This window comes from Onychomys torridus, chromosome 8, assembly GCF_903995425.1.
Source record: "Onychomys torridus chromosome 8, mOncTor1.1, whole genome shotgun sequence".
NCBI classification, from domain to species: Eukaryota; Metazoa; Chordata; class Mammalia; order Rodentia; family Cricetidae; genus Onychomys; species Onychomys torridus.
The window spans coordinates 68,731,645-68,751,985 of record NC_050450.1 but is presented as its reverse complement, the minus strand read 5'-3'; the positions used below and the strand labels follow the sequence as shown (position 1 = coordinate 68,751,985).

The 20,341-nt window shown below is 39.0% G+C and overlaps 1 protein-coding gene across 5 annotated transcripts; it reads right to left on the bottom strand.

Annotated features, from left to right (window-relative positions):
• Positions 1-3,400: 3,400 nt before the first annotated feature.
• On the bottom strand, positions 3,401-17,883 carry Znf207 (zinc finger protein 207). 5 transcript variants are annotated; one of them, XM_036195616.1, is made up of 13 exons: positions 17,680-17,883; positions 14,867-14,993; positions 11,424-11,562; positions 10,672-10,839; positions 10,492-10,567; positions 9,976-10,023; positions 8,259-8,329; positions 7,590-7,747; positions 6,256-6,348; positions 5,090-5,332; positions 4,392-4,551; positions 4,070-4,250; positions 3,401-3,852 (listed from the first exon to the last, which is right to left on the bottom strand). In XM_036195616.1, exons 1-12 carry the CDS (start codon positions 17,718-17,720, stop codon positions 4,090-4,092), a joined length of 1,485 nt encoding a protein of 494 aa, XP_036051509.1. In that variant the 5' UTR covers positions 17,721-17,883; the 3' UTR covers positions 3,401-3,852; positions 4,070-4,089. The 5 variants fall into 5 exon arrangements, with proteins under 5 accessions (XP_036051509.1, XP_036051508.1, XP_036051511.1 ...); XM_036195615.1 differs by having other exon boundaries at positions 3,401-4,250; XM_036195618.1 differs by lacking the exon at positions 6,256-6,348 and having other exon boundaries at positions 3,401-4,250.
• Between the last annotated feature and the right edge of the window lie 2,458 nt (positions 17,884-20,341).

The window sequence follows — 20,341 nt, the reverse complement described above, 5'->3', positions numbered from 1 at the left end:
GTGTCCTCTTCTGGCATACAGACAGAACACTGTATATATATATATATATATATATATATATATATATATATATATATATATATATATATATATATATATATATATATATATATATATATATATATATATATATATATATAATAAATAAGACATTAAAAAAAATCTGGCCGGGCAGTGCTGGCACACACCTGTAATCCCAGCACTTGGAAGGCAGAGGCAGGCGGATCTCTGTGAGTTCGAGGCCAGCCTGGTCTACAGAGCTAGTCCAGGACAGGCTCCAAAGCTACAGAGAAACCCTGTCTCAAAAACCAAACAAACAAACAAACAAAAAAAACCCCCCCAAAAAAAAAAAAAACCCAAAAAAAAAACCAACCAAACAAACAAAACAAAACAAAAAATCTGTTTCTAGTCTAATGTAAGGAATAAACAAGTTAGAAGTTATATTCTCCATCCCCAACATACAAGTTTTGAACACCATAATCAAAGCAAATTCTAATTGAAAACAAATTGGATATACTACTGGTGTGTGCATATTATACAAAACATGGTTAAGTAAAAGCTGAAAATTAACTTCCAAAAAATCATTCCAAAACCAGTTTAATACTTATCACATGACCCAATTTCACTTTGGCTGCCTGAAAATTAGTTACCTATCCACTGAGACATGAAATACCCAAACCCCTTTATAATACCACACCTGTAGTCTACACCCATACATACATACCACACAAGCACAGACAAATCACCTTCCCACTCATTACAGGGCTCTACATTAACATTTGCTCTAGTGTGGTGAGATTTGAGAAAAGATCATAAACATTTCTAGATGACCTAACCACCCTGATGTTCAATATAAGCTTGGGATTTAGAACAAACCAGTATCCTGTGGCATTTCAAATAATTAAGCTTATCCTTGAGGTTAAATTTAAGTTTGAGCAGAAAACAACCAGTATTATTTTCCTAGGGTTCAAAGTAAAAATTTGAAACATTTCATGCCTCCAAATCAAGAATGTAAAATTTATTAAGGTTCATAAAGCTTTAGATATTAAGTAATAAAACAATACTTATGTTTATTACCACCACAGTCAAACGTGAATATTAATATAGAGCCTTCTCTGCCAAAGGAATATAAAAATCCTAAATTTAATTAAATTTAGGGGCCTTCACCAAACTTGCTGCAAGTTTGGGGACATAAATATCCAACAGCCATAAAGCTGTGAAAGCCCCTGTAAGTAATAAAATAAATCCCACTTGCCTCAGACTGAACAGGGCAACACTGAGACTCAGCCTCAGCCTGTCCTATGGCAGGGCTATAGGAAGAAGAAAATTTTAATTTTAGAAAAACATCACCCAATTAATTAAAAAGACATGCATCAAAATGTAGTCCCAATGACCAAGCAAGCAACAGAAAAAGCAGCTTTTTGTATACAATTGCATTCTGAGCCAAAACTTATTTGGATTTCTACAAGTAATTCATTAAACTGCATTTAAGTTCAATATGTAACCTGATCAGTAAAATAGGTATTCTCCCCCTAACAAATGGTATGAGATTACTACAATAAAGTAGTCAAATTTAGTAGTCACTCCAGCAGACACTGAAAAGTGGGCCCTCATCTGTTAGTCTTTTCACTATCAGTGGCAATATAGAGAATAGAAACTAGTGCCAGACAGTTTTGTTGTTTATTTTTGTTTTGTTTTAATTGATCCACAGCGGATGGAAGGCAGACCCAAAGCTGACAGGTGCTTCCTTAAATGTTCTTATCAGGGTTCACAGGAACATACCAAATAACGAAAGCAGCCTTTTGTGAGGAGAGCTGAAATTCACTTTTAATGGCATTATTTAAAGGTAAATAGTTTCAAATTTGCTACACTTGTGATTTAATGACACTATGGACCCCAGAAGCAACTAGGTAAAATATATTTTTCTAGAAGCTTAATTATCCTTGATGCATGCGATAATTACACTTTCAACAGCATACTAACTGTATACCACTCCTGAGCCACATACAGCTAAAAAACACAGGAGAAATTATATGTAATTAAATGTTATGGATAACACAAAAATCTTCATAAGATTCTTTTACTTATTAAGTTTGAGACTTCAGAGAATAAACCCTGACATATTGTTCTTGTTTGAATCAAACATAAGTATAAAAATTTGTATAATTTTTGAAGTTATATCAATACTTCAGTTTTCTGATAATCCAATAAATTAAATTCTTCAAGATATTTTGTTTTAGAAGAAAGTTTCCCCCCCCCCAGAGCTGAGGACCGAACCCAGGGCCTACTGAGCTAAATCCCCACCCGAAAGTATTTTTTATTTAACCTAAATTTAACCTTATCTTTTTTTAAACTTTAATAATCTCAATACAGGATTTTCTCTGGCAGTATAAAATATATTCTGCCAGACCTAAGAAATATATAGAGGCTCCAAAACTTTAGACTGACAGGTATTCAGATGAAAGGATATATTATATAACTTAGCTGCTGACAGAATAATGCATCTCTGGTAATATATGGATTTTTCGTTACAAACTGTAACTTTCTGCACCTCAATAAGTAACTACAGGAGGAGCACATATATATAATGTCACATATATATATGCCTTCACAAAAATTAAAGACTATTAGCGTTTTCTCACAAGTTTTAACGTCATATTCAGGATAAATCAAATCAATTTCCATTCGCTGTATGGGTAATTACTCTGTAGATCACATGATTCTTAAAACATTCCATAAACCCACCCAAGCACACACACACCCCAAAAAAAGATGGGGGGAAAAGTCAACAAAATCATTAAGAGCTACTAATCATGAGACTCAAAACACAAAATCCCCAACAGCAGTCACCCCCTAAAGCAAAATTACCTATAGGGACACAACATTCCAAATTTCCAAGGATCAGAATTAATCACCTGACTTTAGCAACAGAGGGAACCTCCCAAATCACAAGTAACATAATCTCCAAAGAGAATAATAAAAATTTGCTAAGCATCTGTTAAGCATCCAAATACCATGATAGAGAGGCACATTTAAAGTTAACATATATCAAACCATTAACACAAGAAGCATGCACCTAAGCTTCTAGAAGTTTGGCCCTGGAAAGCTGCTGAGGTCCATAAAGTACTCAACTGAAGTCTTATATCAAAGAAAATGAATGGGTCTGGCACTAGGCTCTAAACAACCTTAGCAAGATGTTTGTATTTTAAATTTCAGGGACATCTGATAGCAAAGAATGTGAAACAATGACACATAGACTTCATACCCATTATGTAATGATTCTTGTGCCATAAGAGCTTGTCAACAAAAACATTAACAAGAGCAATTCTATATATACTGTTAAAACATGCAGTTAAGATAAAAAATCTACAACTTAAAGAATCCAATCATGTATCAAAACCATATTGGTAATTGAATTTTATTATGTGGACATCTACTGTGGCATGCATCTGTACAAACCTTTCAGTCAGTGGTCCACAGCTGGGTTATGAATAAAAAGGCATAATTTTTTTTTGCATTTTATTACAATGAAGTTTAACAGTACAGAAAAGTCACATGACCTCAGTGGGCCAGATTTCTTAAACCCTGCAACACGAGGAACTCTCTAAATACATTAAATATTGTTACACATTCAGACTTCCAATGTACAAGTACTTGGAAACAGTTACAGCCCTCACCAAGCTAGGTTGGGGACGTGAAGTCCAACAGCATTGGAAATGCTGTGAAGGCATAACTTTACAAAGAGCAATGTAAGCTTACAGAACTTGCCTTTATTTAAGATGGTATGTTCATGTAATTCCAGCGCCTTCACAATTTAACGAATCAAATTTACTATACTTCACTTCTAAAAACCTAGATGAAACATGAAAAAGAAGCCATACAGTATAAATTGCAACTTCAGGAAAAGTTCCTGTTTTATTATTCCAAATAATTTCTCCCAAGTCAAATAAATGTCCAATAGTTCCTGGTATGTGGGAAGATAATGTTTGTTAAAGTCACAATGAAGCCTTATAGACGGAAGCTTGTCTATATAAACAGCACAAGTTGAGAAAAGGTTTAATCTCCAAACCTATTAGACTTGAAGTAAGATCAGTAGCGGCCACCTTGCGACATAACAGGAGGTCTCATTCCCATTGGAGGTCGAGGAGGCCCACCTTGATAAGGGGGCACCATTGGTGGTCCCTGTCCATAAGGTGGCATAGCACCAGGAAGGTAACCTGGCATGCCTTGATGATGACCACCATACTGACCTAAAAAACAAAACATACACAAGGTTGGTCTATGTATTGTACTTTTAAATCAGTACATTTTGCAGAAAGCTAACATTTCCATATATACCTAAAATTCACTCCCCCCCACCAAAAAGAAAGAAAAAGAAAAAGAAAAAGTACCATGAGGTGGCATTGGAGGTCTCATTCCTTGCTGCTGTGGGATACCTGGCTGTGGTGGCATCATACCCCCAATTGGTCCAACTGGTGGATTACCAATTGGAGCCTGTCCTGGTCGAGGAAGATTACGCTGATATTTTGGTAACTGTGCCCTTCTTTCTTCCTGAGAATAAAAATAATGTATAATGTAAGAATGCAGGAAGTTTCCTCAAATAGAAAGACAAATATCCAAAATCTTGGTAATTTTAAATGTACAGTTACTCCCCAATAATTACTTATGATCCAACAAATCAGTGTTGCTACTTAAAATCTCTACACCTTAAAAGCTTACCTATTTAAAAAAAAAAAAAAATTCCTGATTTATTTTTACATTAGAACCTGGCTAGCTAAGATCACTAAATTCACAAATCTAAGTATTAACTTTCTGTCAAATAAAATTAATTTGTATAGGCTTTAAAGAGTCCATAGACTCAGACAGGCAACTCTTGTCAATGAGTACAAGCAAATTTATGTCTAAAACATGAATTATACTTCTTTCTTGTCTTACTATTTTATGGTTTCTTAAGACAAATACATGAAAACCTTTTAAGTTTTAAAAATCAGTAAGGCCATCTAAGTACAAATTAAAACTTCTCCAATGGGCAGGTTGCTATAATGATATTGGATTAACAATATTAGTAAAACCCTATAAAAAAACTTACCAGTGATATATCCTCATCTGGATGGATCAACTTACTGGTTGCACTGGTGGTTGTAAGTGTAGCAGGCTTACTTGTAGTCGAAGCAGCTGGTTTTGCTGCAGTACTGTTTGTTGTACTAGTGGTTGAAGCTGTAGACTGTGTATAAGCAGGGAATGTAGGCTTTGGGGGTTCTGGAGTTGTTGCAGGAGTACTATTTAAGGGCTTGAAATCTGTACCAACAGGTCCTTGGACAGCTGCCTGAGCCTGTAAAATAATGGTCCTTTATCAATAAATGTCAATACTCAAAGTTGAGTATAACAAAATGTACATGGGTGGGGGGAGGAACAACATCAAATAGAGCAAACTTCAAATGAAACCCAAAACAAGTTAAAGTATGATAAATGTTCCACAAAATTCAGTCTGTAAGACTATCAAAAGATACGGGGTTGAAATTACTATACATCTCAGATCTGTCTTATACCTCCTCTCCATAAACTTAACAATTCTTTGTATTAATTCTAGTTTGCTATACAGAATCATGAAATAGTATTTAATGCAACTGCTTTTACTGTCCTAAACTCTTTAATTCATCTTTCAAGCAGCTCAAAAAATTGAAACTATAGAATACAAGGGTTTAGATATTAAACCCATTAGTAAGCATAAAAATATTGTGACTCATCAATGTTACCACCTCTGCAAGTATTCTATAGATAGCAACACACTACCCTCCAAATTAGTAATGGCTAGATTACACTATAGACAAAAGGGTTAATGGCACAGGCTCTAAAGTTAATGTGAACATACATTACTTTCATAATACAAATGTTTAAAATGTCTAGGTCAACTTTAGAACCAAATGCAGAGTGCTAATTTCCTTAAAGATGTGATGCATTAAACAGCACAAATTAAAAATAGCTTAATCATGCATCAGGATAAACATTGGCCACTACAGTTCATTTACTGCTCACATGCTTTTAACCCTTTAGAACCACGGAAGTTTAGAGTATTTTGTTGAGGTCATTAGCATGAATTCAAAATTTCAAACACCATTTGAGTTTTAGTATTTGTTTTACTTCTTCTAAAAAAAAAAACTGTATTTATAAGATTTAGCTTTTATAAATAAAGGGTCCAAAGGGTTAAATTGTAAAGCCATTTTTAAAAATTTTAAACTGCAACTTCCTGCGTACTTGTGCTGTGCTAGGAAACAGAGCTTTAGAAGATGCAGACAGACTTTCTGAATTGGATGAAGCTGTACTTGAGCTTGTTACAGGTGTCCCCATCTGTAGCATAAAAGAAAGGAAACAATGAACCGTCTCCGAACAAATGGGTAAAAATATGCCATGTGGCACTTCTTAGTATAGATTGCATTTTTTGTAAATACAGATTGTAATGCAATCAAATGTCACTTAAAGAGGCAGAGAGTTAATGCATTTCCAATAAACAGTAGAAGTACATGCCTCAAAAAATGATCTCATCTCTATATCAATACAACTAGTTAACACAAGCTTCTTTTCTAAACTTACTAAACATTGCAGTATTCCAAGAATAACAAAATGAAAATAATGATGCACTCAGTTCTCTATGCAGATGCTCTACACAATAAAAGGAGTCTACAGATTCTAATAAAAGTTTAACATCTCCATAAATAAAATTTCTATCCATCATAAAAATAAGTTAATGTGCTTTAAACGCAATTAGAATTTAGCACCCAGAAACAGTAGGAAATTTAGAAAACATCTGAGAGATAATCTTAAAAAATAAAACAAACAAAACATCTTTATTTTAAATACATCTACTTAATTCTAAACAAAATGCACACACACACAAAAAATGTGACCATTAGGTATCTAGCCTACTTACCTTCTGGAACACTTTTGATGGAAACAAGGATACTACGAAATATGACTAGATTAAAAAAGCCATTGAATGATGATGCCCTTCCAAACCAAGAGCAGCACTTTGATTTAGCATGGTTCTCTCCAAATGAGCAAACACACCCAACCAATTTTTTTTTTTTTTTTTACATTTTCAAGACAGTGTTTTTCTGTATTATAGTACTGACTCTCCTGGAACTTGCTCTATAAACCGGGCTTGAATGACTGCCTCTGCCTCCGGAGCGCTGGGATTAAAGGCATGCAACTACCACTGTCAGGCCTGCTCAAGTCTTTAAGAGATTTCATCATTGGTTCTGACCTAATTTTACTCCCTTCAACAAAGCAAAGGAGGACCGAAAACGTATACTTAAGTTCTCAGAAATTCAACTTTCACTTCTAGCTAAGAATATATATATATATATATATATATATAAAGAATATACACATATGAAAAAAATAACATGATTCCTTTCTGCTGTGAATAGAGGAAATCAAAGTATAAACATAGCAGATAAGACTATATTTTAACGTGTTACGTATTAAATGTTTACTTAAGAAATTATCTGTAACAATTTCAAAGATATCAGTAAACAAGTCCACTTTATCTTTAAATATAAATGCACTCCTTTTTAAGAATTTCACCGTACCTGTCCAGCACTGGGGAAAAGAGGCTTAGTAACTGGAGGCTGTGGAGCAGGTACTGCTGCTGTTGGTGCAGGTGGTCTATTAAGAATACCTGGTGCTGAAACAGCCTGTGCTTGAGTCATTGGAGGAATTCCAGGACGTGGAACAGGAGGGGGCATACCTGTAGCAAAAAAGTTTGCAAAGAACTCAATCAATGGAACAGATCAAACAAAAATAACTATGATTATGGCCTTTGTTCCTCCCAACAACCACACCTCTCAAACTGTCTCTTCTTTTACAACTTTAAACCCCAACTATAAACTTACTGGTGTCACTGTTTTAGCTTTTTTTAGTTTTTGAGACATGTTTTCTCTGTGTAGTAGCCCAGGTAGTCCTGGAACTTTCTCTGTAGACCAAGCTGGCCTCTGCCTCCTGAATGCTGGGATATACGGCCTGTACTACCATCATTCCCTACTCTAACCCACCCCCACTGAACTAGAGTTAACTATGAATAGGCTAGTCTGGAACTCTAGGAATCTATGTCTGCTAGAATTAAAGTACCAGGGTTAAGGCTATATGTAATCACCCCCACTCCACTTAGCAAACTTCTTTCAACATTGTAGGAGAATTAGAAACTTATAGGAATAAATGCTACCAGACACATTACAAAGGAAACTGTTAACATTTCATACCTGGTGGCATACCAGGCATCAGGGGTGGTATTCCAGGTCCAGGTGGCATCATTCCACCCATTGGCATCATTCTATTAAAAAGAAAAATTTAAGAAAAAAATAAAAACAAAAAACATTAACAGTACAAACCACAAGAAGTATTTTGGCAATTACAAAACACTAGATAAAATAAAAAACTTGAGTATCTCAAGAACTGAAATCAAGCCACAAAGATCTACCATACACAACAATAATCCTATCATAATGAACATTCTAAAATCAGAAACTCTTCAGTTTACCGGTAAAAGGTTTTTTGTTTTGTTTTGTTTTGTTTTTTCAGCTGAGGCTCGAACACAGGGACTGTGCTCCACTGAGCTAAATCCCCAACCCGGTGTTTTTTAAAAACAAAACAGCCGGGTGGTGGTGGCGCTCGCCTGTAAACCCAGCACTCCGGTGGCAGAGGCAGGCTGATCTCTGTGACTTCAAGGCCAGCCTGGTCTACCAAGATCAGTTCCAGGAAAAGCGCAAAGCTACACAGAGAAACCCTGTCTCAAAAAAGCAAAAAACCAAAACAAAACAAAAACCGAAAAGCAAAAAACACTGGCCAAACAAGGTCATTGAGATCCAAAAGTATTCTTAAGAATATATACAGGAGGCCTCATCTTAACATATGTACAACTGAACACTTTTGTTCCACTAGAAAAATTTCCACACCAAATAAAGATATTTCTACTTGAGTTGTGCACTGCGGAGTAAAAATTTTTGTCTGAGCCAGGTCGTGGTGGCACACGCCTTTAATCCCAGCACTGCAGGGCAGAGGCCAGCCTGGGCTACAAAGCGAGATCCAGGACAGGCACCCAAATTACACAGAGCAACCCTGTGGGGGGGGGGGGTGGGGGAAGGATGGGATCTGTCTGGGAGAGACAAGGAAAAACCATCACCAACAAACATATAAACTCAGATTATATAGAATTTTCCTTCCTAACACTAAGCCATGACTTAAAAACATAACCCATATTTATAGTTTCCCCCTTTAAAAAAACAAAACAAAGCTCACCTTCCAAGATCAGCCAGTGTCCAATTTATTTCAAAATATTATATTACAGGTTATGAACTTGACTTGTGGTTTGGTTTTAATTTTTTGGTGCTGGGGATAATAAACCCATGTGCCTGGGGCATGTAACACATGCACTTTAACAATGAGCTATGTTAGTCCACTACTTCTACAATGTAACTTCTATATTTAAATCCTAATTAGATGAAAATCTGATTACCTTCTATAACAAAGAATGATGGCAGATTATAGATTTCTAAGTAGTACCTCTTATATTGGGTCTTACTACCTAATAATAGCTTGAGAAAGCATCTACACGTTTAGAAAACAATTTTTTTCTCTTTTTGAGACAGAATCTATGTAGCCAAGGCTAACCACTATGTAACTGCCAGACTGGCTTCATACTCAAAAAGGGATACGCCTGTCTCTGCCTCCCAAATTCTGAGATTAAAAGCATGGGCTAACATGCCTGGGAAAAAAATTATTTTAATGTGTCAATTTGCTTCGAAATGTTTTAATTTTCTACTTTAAAAAGATGTGTCAATTAGCTGACAAACTTAAAACAGTTTTAGTGAGGAAGATTAGAAAATTCAAGTCAATTGAATAGATATCATTAAACACACACACAAATGACATTATGATTATATTATACCTCCTGAATTACATTATGAATGAGATGCTTACATGTTTTCACCGCAAAATGACTGGGTGTATTTTCTCTGATGATGCAATCTGTGAAAATGTATGACAAAATCAAAATCTAACTGTGATTTTCAGAATACAGCTGGAAAGTGTATTGTACACCTTTCACATCCAACTCTAAGTAAAAGTGATGGGCAACACACAACTCAACTTCATTTTAGTTTCTGATGCTTTGGTAAATCATTTACAGTTTCCTTTTCACCAACTACTGAGCATTCTTGATAGTTCCAAAACTAAGACACTCAAAATCTATAACCAACACTTTAATCACAGCAAATGCAACTGAAGCAGATGGTTGTTCTACATTCATCCTAAAACCCAAAAATCTACTTTCCTCAGAGGCAAATAAATATTACTCACCCCTTACTAGAAAAGGTTTAAAGGTTTAAGATTTATAGAGCCCATATCTTTAAGCAAAAAATGGAGAGTAACAATTCATAGCACCCAAGTAAAAAAAAAAAAGGCCCAAGCCCACAAACCAACTGGAAGTTTGCTTACCCAGGTGGCATGCCCGGCATAACTGGAGGCATGCCTGGCATCAGGGGAGGAACACCTGGCATCAATGGAGGTATGCCTACAAAGTGTTTCAGCAACAAAATTATTATTGGAAATTAAGCTAGAGGAAGTAACACTTATAATCAACGAAGTCCTCAAATGAATTTTTAAGGAATCCATTACCTGGAGGCATTCCTGGTGCCCCAGGGACCGGTGGCAGTCCTGGCTGGGCCATTGGTGGGATATAACCTTGCTGAGGTTGAACAGGCTGCGGCTGAAAGGAAGTTGAGGCTGCGGATTCGTCATCATCATATTCATCAGAATCATCTTGTTGCTTCTTTTTTTGACTCTCTTCAAAGAAGAAAAGGTTTTAATTCATTTCACACATAAAAGGGAAAAAAATAATCTAAACAACTCAATTTTTTTCCCCCGAGACTGGGTTTCTATGTGTAGTTTTGGTGCCTGTAATGGATCTGGCTCTGTATACAAGTCTGGACTCCAACTCACTACCTCCCAATTACTGGGATTAAAGGTGTGAGCCACCACTGCCCAGCTAACTCAAAAAAAATTTTAAAGTACTATTGCCCACGACTTTAAACCCAGCACACACAAGGCAGCTCACAGCCACAGGCAACTCCAGTTTCTGGGGATCAGACACAATGAAACAAAAATATATGGGCAGGCAAAGCAACCAAACACATTTTAAAATTAGAATTAGAAGCTGAGCGCAGTGGGGTACAGTTATTATCATATTTACTGAGAACAGAAAGATGGCTCAGCGGGTATAAAGGTACAAGCCAGGCAGTGTTCAGACCTCAGAACAAATTGTAGCTGCCCTCTTATCTTCCACAAGTACCATGACACATACAACCAACACATACAATAATAAAACACATACAATAAAAAGCTGTATTTCAACACATTGCAAACTTTACCTTGTGTTTTCTGTTCAAGAAGTCGCCGTCTTTCGTCCATATCTTTCTCTGGAATACCTTCCATGCCGTATATTTCCAACTCTATATCTGTTCTCCCAGGTATTGCATTTGGTACAGCATCTATGGTTTCTTTATGCACCTAAAACAACAAAAACCAAAAACTATTAGATAAAACTAATTCATGAAGGTCTTTTCTGAACTAGAAATTACTCGAGGGTGAGTTGTGGAGAAGGCTGGGTGGAGTGAGGAGGAAAGGGGGATCTGTGATTGGCATGTAAATTGAATAGAAAAATTTCGTAATAAAATACATATAAAGAACAGGAGAAAAAAAGAAATTACTCAAAAGACTACTTAGTAAAATAACTAATGGATCTACTTTAAGCTTCCTGTATTCAAGTTCTACTTTTACCACCTATGGCTTTAAACACCAGTCATTTAAACACCTCTAAGCCTGAATTTACCTCATCTGTATAGCAAGTAACTTCTAGGGCTAAAAAAAGCAAAGGCTGGAGAGATGGCTCAGTGATTAAGAGGACTGGCTGCTCTTCCAGAGGTCCTGAGTTCAATTCCCAGCAACCACATGGTGGCTCACAACCATCTGTAATGACATCTGGTGCTCTCTTCTGACTTGCAGGGATATGTGCAGACAGAACACTGTATACATAATAAATAAACCTTTAAAAACAAAGCAAAACAAAACCTTGTGATCTTCCTTTTTATTATTTAGCTATGTTGGGGGATATGCAATGCCACATCACATATATGGAGGTCAGAGTACCACTGATGGTGTGAGCTGATTCTCTCCTACCATGTGAATTCCAGGGATCAAGTTCAGGTCTCAGTCCAGTTTTCAGGCTTGAATGCAAGCACCTTTACCCATTGAGCCATATCAGACTCCCTGATGTAATTTTTCTTGCTAAGAATACCTTAAAATCTTTAACTCCTCAGTTTCTCAGACTTCATATCAAATTACCAGCAAAGTCTGTTCTGACAGCACAACTTCTTTCCTTTAATCCTCTAGGTCTAACTGATCTCACTGGACTCCAGTCTATTCTCATTTTTTAAAAGTTTATTTAATTTTATTTTATGTCCTATATTGTGAGGGTGTCACATTCCCTGGAGCAGGAGTCACACACAGTTGTGAGCTGCCATATGGATGCTGGTTATTGAACCTGGGTCCTCTTTAAGAGGAACCAGTGCTCTTAACTGCTGAACCAACTCTCCAGGCCCCTCCAAAGTCAACCTTCCAGACAGAATGGCCCTTTCTTAACAAGTATAAAATGGGTCAAGGGCTGGAGAGATGGCTCAGCGGTTAAGAGCACTGGCTGCTCTTCCAAAGGTCCTGATTTCAATTCCCAGCAACCACATGGTGGCTCACAACCACCTGTAATGAGATCTGGCATGCAGGCAGAACACTGTCCACATAATACACAATAAATAAATCTTTAAAAAAAAAAAAAAAAAACACAAAAAAAAAACCCCTGTCTCAAAAAACAAAAAATGGGTCAAAGCTATTGCTTAGCAGGAGTAGAACATGTAGAAACCTAGGATGTTAAAGGCTCAGGGTTAAGACTGTCAGCACAGTGCTACAGGTGCATAAAATATCAAAAGGATAATTTCAGTATTTAAATATTTCATTCAGAATTAACAGACAAGCCAGACATTGGTAGCACAAGCCTTTAATCCCAGAGCCAGGCACATCTGAATTGGGCCAGCCTGGTGAGTTCCACAACAGCCAGCATTACACAGTGAAACCCTATCTCTAGAAAAACCAAAAAACAAACAAACAAAAACAAAAACTACTGCCCTTTCATTCACATAATATAAACTGAACTCTATGAGGGCTGTGCACCCAAATTTTTTTTTTAAAGTGTCTAATACAGTGAGTGATGCTCCATAGGAATTTTCTGTTGACTAATGAAACTGTTCTCTCTATCCCTCCCCATCAATAGTCACTGACACCACATGTAGGTACAGAGCACAGAAAATACCTATGTGGAAAACTATTCTATGTTCATTAAACAGCTACATTAGGGTTGGGGATTTAGCTCAGTGGTAGAGCACTTGCCTAGCAAGTGCAAGGCCCTGGGTTCAGTCCTCACCTCAAAAAACAAAACAAAAACAAAAAAAACAAAAAAAAAAAAAAACCAGCTACATGAAACTGGGAGCTATTATAGCATACAGCCGTGGGTCCAAGGGATAGTAAGTTCTAAAAGCCTTTGTTTTGGGGCTTTGAAACAAAGTTTCACTGTAGCCCAGGTTATCAAATTCAAGAGCCTATTTCCTTAAGATTCTAAAGCACTATAATTACAATATACTACCCAAGAAAAGCATTCTGAAATCAGATTCCTAAACCAGGTGGGGATGGTGCAAGCCTTTATTCTCAGCCCTCGGGAGGCAAACACAGATGGATGGATCTCTGAGTTCCAGGACAGCCAGAGCTGTTACAGAGAAACCTTGTCTCAAAAAGAAAAAGAGCCAGATTCCTAGTCATTCCACAAACTCCAACACACACACAACAAATTAATGAGGTTTGAAATGGTTCAGTAGTTAAGGACATATACTGACTGTTCTTGTAGAGGACCAGACTTTAGTTTGATGGCTCACCACTATCTATTATAACTCCAGGTCTAGGAAGAAAAGGATGACACCCTCTTCTGGCCTACAAGGCCAACTGTACTGACAGGCACATATCAGATACAAACACAATATTAAAAATTAGTATTTTTAAATAAATTAAAGATAACAAATGTAAATGGTTACACAATAATGTACAAGGAAAAGGTAGCATACTAGGCAAAAAAAACTACATTAAACTACAACTCCAATCTTTATGTAAACTTAGACATTATGATGCAAAACTACCAATTCCAAAGCTTTCATTATTCCATTGTGGAAAAAACTCAAGAGAAGCTAGAGAACTCAGGAGAACTCAGAAGTTAACAGTGCTTGCTCACCCTCCAGAGGACCCAATTTCAATTTTTGACATCTAAACAGGAGCTCAAAGCTGCCTGAAAATCCAGCCTCTGCAAGAACCCACACAATAGAGCACAAATCCAGACTTAATTAACAACAAAAACAAAACCCACTCATGAAATCTGGACATCACACAAAACAGTTGAGTAGGATGTAATGGTACATTTTAGATCTCCCAAGAAAACTGACGTCTCAAAGAAATAAAGTCCAATTATCTTAATGGTCAGAGAACAGATGTGGATTCTAGGTAGGTAGTTCAATGATAGAGCTTTTGCTTAGCACATGGGATCTATTATTACCACCACCCCTAAAAAAAGAAAACAAATTTGAATTTTTAAAGCAGATTTGGCTATTTACAGTGTGATAAATAATAAAGATACAGTTCCCAAAGACAAATTCAAGATTCTTTGTCATGTGGTTACAGATCACAAGGTGACAAAAACTGAACACAGAAGAGAAATCCTTACCTGCATGCAATGAATAGCTAACCCAGGTCCTGTGTACAATTTCTTATGGCATATATGACATTTAAAATGCTTTGCTTTTTGATGCTGTATAAGGATCTTCTCATCATCAAAATCTCTGTTACAATACCTAGTAAACATTAAGGTACAAAATACTGCACAGAAATGACCCCCATGACAACAAAAACATCTGTCAAGCCTATCACAGTTGTGTGGATCCCACTGACTTGCAAGCTAAGGCAACAGGAAACTTGAGCCCAGGACAGTGGAACAACCTATGGATATTCCATCTAATGAATTACAAAAAACCAGAAACCCAGAAATGGTGGTACTTGTCTTTAATACCAGCACTCAGGGAGGCAGAGGCAGACAAACCTGAATTTGAGGCCAGCCTGGTCTACAATAGTGAGTTTCCAGACCAGCCAAGGGATACATAGGGAGATCCTATGAAATCAAAATAAATAAAAAAATAAAAAAGCCTTCCATTTAACGAGAATAGGGGCAATTTTAAAATGAAGATACCAAAGCCAGGTGGTGGTGGCACACATCTTTAATCCCAGGGCTTGGGAGAGGCAGGTTAATTTCTGTGATTTCATGACCAGCCTACACAAGAGGGACCGTCTTGAAAAACCAAAACAAACAAATAAATAGCAAGGATGTGGCTTAATCTCAGCACCCAAGAGGCAAAGGCAGGCTGATCTCCTTGAGTTTGAGGCCAGCCTGGTCTACAAAGTGAGGACCAGGACAGCCAGAGCTGTTATATAGAGAAACTGTCTAGAAAAACCAGTGAGTTTGAGGTTAGCCTGGTCTACATAGTGATAACTCATCTCAAAACCAAAACCAAGGGCTGCGGGTTAAAAGTATTGCTGCTCTTTCAGAGTACCCAGGTTCTATCCCCAGCACCCACAAGGCAGCTCAAAACTGTAATTACAGTTCCCGGGGAAAACACTGTTCTGGCCTCCAAACAGCACCAGGTGTACATACATGCATGCATGTATGCATGCATATACATACATACACATACATACACATACATACATACACACACACACACACACAGGACTTAATATACATAATTTAGTTTTAGTATTTATATTTAAAGATTACATGTCATGTACTCCTGGTCCGAGACTACAGCTTAATTGGTTACTTGTCTGGCACACAAGAGATGCCAGGGGTTCAAAGCAACCCCCTCTTCCCTCAACCCTAGTTAAGTGGAGGCAGGAGGATCAAGAGTTCAGGAGTTCAAGTTCTATGATCTAGAATAATAACATGAATACACGTCTCAAAAAAAATTTACTTTTAAATTATTCAGTATTTACAAATGTACATGCTAAGACTTCCATGCTCTTTCCAATCTATAACCAAAACTGAGTCAAGACAGGTGGCACAATCTGTAAGCAGTCTGTGGCGGGAATATATCCAAACCAGGCAAGTCTGGTATGCATACTGAAACCTTATTGAAAAAACTAAAAAAAACTTTTAGCCTGGCATACCCCATGCCTTTTGATTTCAAGGCCCGAGATGCAAAAGCGGGCAGATCTCTATGTGGTGAGTGCCAGGTCAGACAGTGTCTCGAAAAGTTTTTCAAAGGACAAAGCAATTTCAAACCGGGTTGTGGTGACCCATGCCTTTAATCACCAGCACTCAGGAGGCAGAGCCAGGAGGATCTCTGAGTTCAAGGCCAATATGGACTACTAAGCAAGTTTCAGGACAGCCAGGGCTAGACAGAGAAAGCCTGTCTCCGGGGGGAAAAAAAAAGAAAGAAAAGAAAAAGCAATTTCAAATCGGGTTGTGTGGCGCACGCGTTTAATCTCAGCACTTAGGAGGCCGAGACAGGCGGCTACAGAGGCAGCCTGGTCTATGGAGCAAATTTCAGGGCGGCCAGAGAAACGCTAGCTCCCCGCTGAAAAAGGTAAAAGGGGGGGGGCGGGGAGTTCACGAGAATTCATCAGATATACATTAGAATCGAAATTGGGAATTCATCAATATTTATATTCTAAGATCAACTTCACGGCAAAGGGCACATTCAACTAACAATCCATAAAATGCCTTCCATCCCATATTAATTTACTCCATCAGAGAATGTAAACTCACGTTTAATCCATTAATACTAGTTCTGGCCTCACAAGATTTTTCCTATGAGCGTTATTACAAAATTCGTGACCGATTTTTACCGATTTGCGGACTATTTTAATGCAAATTATTTACATGTAATAGATAAAAATCAAGCTGAATGTAAAATACACGTTAACGCCTCCAGAAAACGTGAGAAAAAATGGCTTGCTTTCCCAACAGCCTTTTTTCCCAGTCCTACAAAACTGGGTAACAGATAGTAGAAACTCCACCCAGCTAAGCGAAAGCTTCCTGAAGATTAAGGCGCCAGAAAGGGACGCGGAAATCAGCCCTCCGCCATGGGGGGGGGGGGGCACGGGGGAGGGGACGCACTGGGAACACTCACACAATGCAGTTCTCTAGAGGGTGAATTAGCATATAACCCCAAACTCGAGTCCCTCCACGGGATCCTCAACGAAACAACGGAGTCCTTAGGGGCGACTGCACTTGAGGGGCTCCAGGCCCAACACTCACACCCAACAAGCTCCTCCTGAGTCACCGAGTCTAGCTCCACCACATGCCGGAGCCTTCCCGCCGTGGGTACCCTATTCTACAAGAAACCAGCCCAAATCCCAGGCCAGGCACCAAAGCCCGCGGGCCCGACCGTGCCCCGTCACAGGCCTAACGCAGGCCTCTCGGGGACCGAGTCCTCAACAAGCGACACCCACGCTCGGCCTTCACGCCAAGCCCACAAAGGATACCAGCACCACGGCTTCAACTGCTTCTTCTTCTTGCGACCCATAACCGCGCTCTACAGACCAGGTAGAAAGGAGGCCAAAAGAAGCTGGAAAAAAAACAGAAAAAAAATCGCCCACTTCTCGGAACCAACCGCCACCGCCGCGTCCCGGAGGAAACAGACACAAAATGGCCGACACCCTCGTTCTCTCTCCACCTCCCGTCAGCCTCCGCGGCGAGAGCTGGGGCGGGACACGTGACGCGGGGCTCCGCCCTTATGTGGGTGGAGATACGCTGCCGCCATCTTATGGGGTAAAGTGGTGAGGGCTGTGCACGTTTAACCCTTAGTGTTTATCTCCGTGGGTAGGTCGGTTAACACGTACGCAGGTTGAAGGGACGAAAGGTTACCAGATTATAAAAGATTACCTTAATTGTACAAAAGATTGTATAATTAAGAATAAGTTACGAATAAATAAGGAATCATTAGGACATGGCCAATTTGGGTGTTTTGGTTTGTATGTCTTTTCAAGACGGTTTCTTGGTGTAACCTTGGCTGCCCTGGAGCTTGCTCTATAGACCAGGCTGACCTTGAACTCACAGAGCCCTGGCTTCCTGTGCCTCCCAAATGCTGAGATTAAACAATTTGCTTTGTTACTGTTGTTGTTTGTATTTTTGAGATAGGGTCTCTCTACATAGCCTTCCCTGTCAAGGAATTCACTATGTAGACCAGGCTGGCCTCTAACTCGCAGAGATGCTCCTGCTTCTGCCCCTGCCTCTGCCTGGGAGAGCTGGGATTAAAGGCGTGCACCTCTCCTAATCTAACCAATTTGTAAATTTTGTTTCAGTTGCCAGTGGGGGTGGGGTGGTAGCAGGGCTTAGATAGTCAAAGATGTCATTGTTTTAGTGACAGTCAAGGAGCCAGTATGGGTCAGTTCGGCCATAAAGATGAGGGAAATGCAAAGTGCTGCAGAATCTCAAAGGAAGGCAACCCTAAACAGCTTTAGGGATCATAGGAACGTCTAGAAAGATACAAGAAGGTTCAATTCGGACAAGAAAGGTGGTGACATAGCATTAACTTGGTTGGGGCCTTGTGTCTGTTGTCCCAGGAGTGAGAAGGCTGTGATAGAGGACACTATGAGTCCCAGAGCAGGAGGCCCTCCTGGACAACAAAGCTTTACCTTGTCTCTAGAGATTTTTTTTTTCAAGACAGGGTTTCTTCTCTGTGTAGCTTTGCACCTTTTCCTGGAACTCACTTGGTAGCCCAGGCTGGCCTCGAACTCACAGAGATCCACCTGGTTCTGCCTCGAAAGTGCTAGGATTAAAGGTGTGTGCCACCACCGCCCTGCGGGATTTTTGTTTTTAAATGCAATGAGCCAAGCATAGTGGTGCACACTGTTAGTCCCAGCACTTGGGAGACTGATGCAGGCAGATCTCCAAATTCCTGGCCTGCCTGGTCTACATAGCAAGTCCCTGGACAGACAGGGATATGTAGAGAGAAAAATGCTGTGTTTGAGGCTTTGAACCTGAAAGTAATAGGACAGGAAACGTGCTGGTAACAAAAGATAATCCTGGAAAGACTGGCGAAAGTAAGTGGTAGAGATAGCCGAGAAGAACATAAAACATATAATGTCATGCTGAAGTCTTTAGAAACCACAAAAGAGTTCTCAGACAAAGAATGATGATGTGGCATGCCAGTATCCAGGAATTTCAGGAGACTGAGGCTGGAGGATGCAGAATTAATGGCCAGCTTCAGTCTCATAGGGAGTTGGAGACAGCCTGGGCTACACGAAACTTCATTAAAAAGCAGTAAAAGACTCGGGACAGTGGTGACACATGCCTTTAATCCCAGCACTCAGGAGACAGAGCAGGCAGATCTCTATGAGTTCAAGGTCAGCCTGGTCTACAAAGCCAGTTCCAGGACATCCAGAGCTGTTACACAGAGAAACCCTGTCTTGAAAAACCACTAACAGTAGTTTAAAAAGTGAAAGAAAAGATTCAAATTTGGTGTAGTGGCTCATGACTATAATCCCAGAATTTGTAGACTAAGGCAGGAAAGTTGTCCTGAGCCATGGGCTAGGCCTGAACTACAATAGTGAATTCCAAGCCAGCTTGGGATATTATGATGTGAAGCCATATTACAAACAAAAAAGAAAAGAGTGAAAAGTGGTTTGGAGTCCAGCACTTAACTTTTTGCTTTGTTTTGTTCTGTTTTCCAAGACAGAGTTTCTCAGACCCTGGCTTTCTTGGGACTTCCTCTGTAGACCAGGTTCACCTTGAACTGAGAGATCTGCTTACCTCAGTCTCCCAAATGCTAAAAGTAAAGGTATGCACCACCACACCCGGCTATTTGTGTTTATATGCTAACTGTACATTGGCCTAATAATTATTTATAATTACTAATTATATGTGTGTGCATGGGGGGATGTGGTGGTTTGAAAGAAAATGTCCTCCAAGTAGAGTGGCACTATTAGGAGGCGTGGCTTTGTTGGAGTGGGTGTGGCCTTGTTGAAGGAAGTGTGTCAATGTGGGGGTGGGCTTTGGGGTTTGCAATGCTCAGGATACCACTGCCCAGTAGCTCAGTTCATTTCCTGTTGCCTGCAAGATGTAGGACTCTCAGCTACTTCTCCAGCACCATGTCTGCCTGCACATCACCATGTCCCGCCGTGATGAAAGTGGACTGAACATCTG

What these genes read in the sequence shown, in the direction of transcription:
- Znf207 (XM_036195615.1), bottom strand. Translation starts at nt 17,720, where the DNA reads ATGGGTCGCAAGAAGAAGAAGCAGTTGAAGCCGTGGTGCTG. An exon ending in TAGCTATTCATTGCATGCAG is followed by an intron (nt 11,563 to 14,866) that starts GTAAGGATTTCT and finishes TTGTTGTTTTAG; the next exon opens with GTGCATAAAGAAACCATAGA. An exon ending in TGTTTCCTAGCACAGCACAA is followed by an intron (nt 5,333 to 6,255) that starts GTACGCAGGAAG and finishes ATTATTTTACAG; the next exon opens with GCTCAGGCAGCTGTCCAAGG.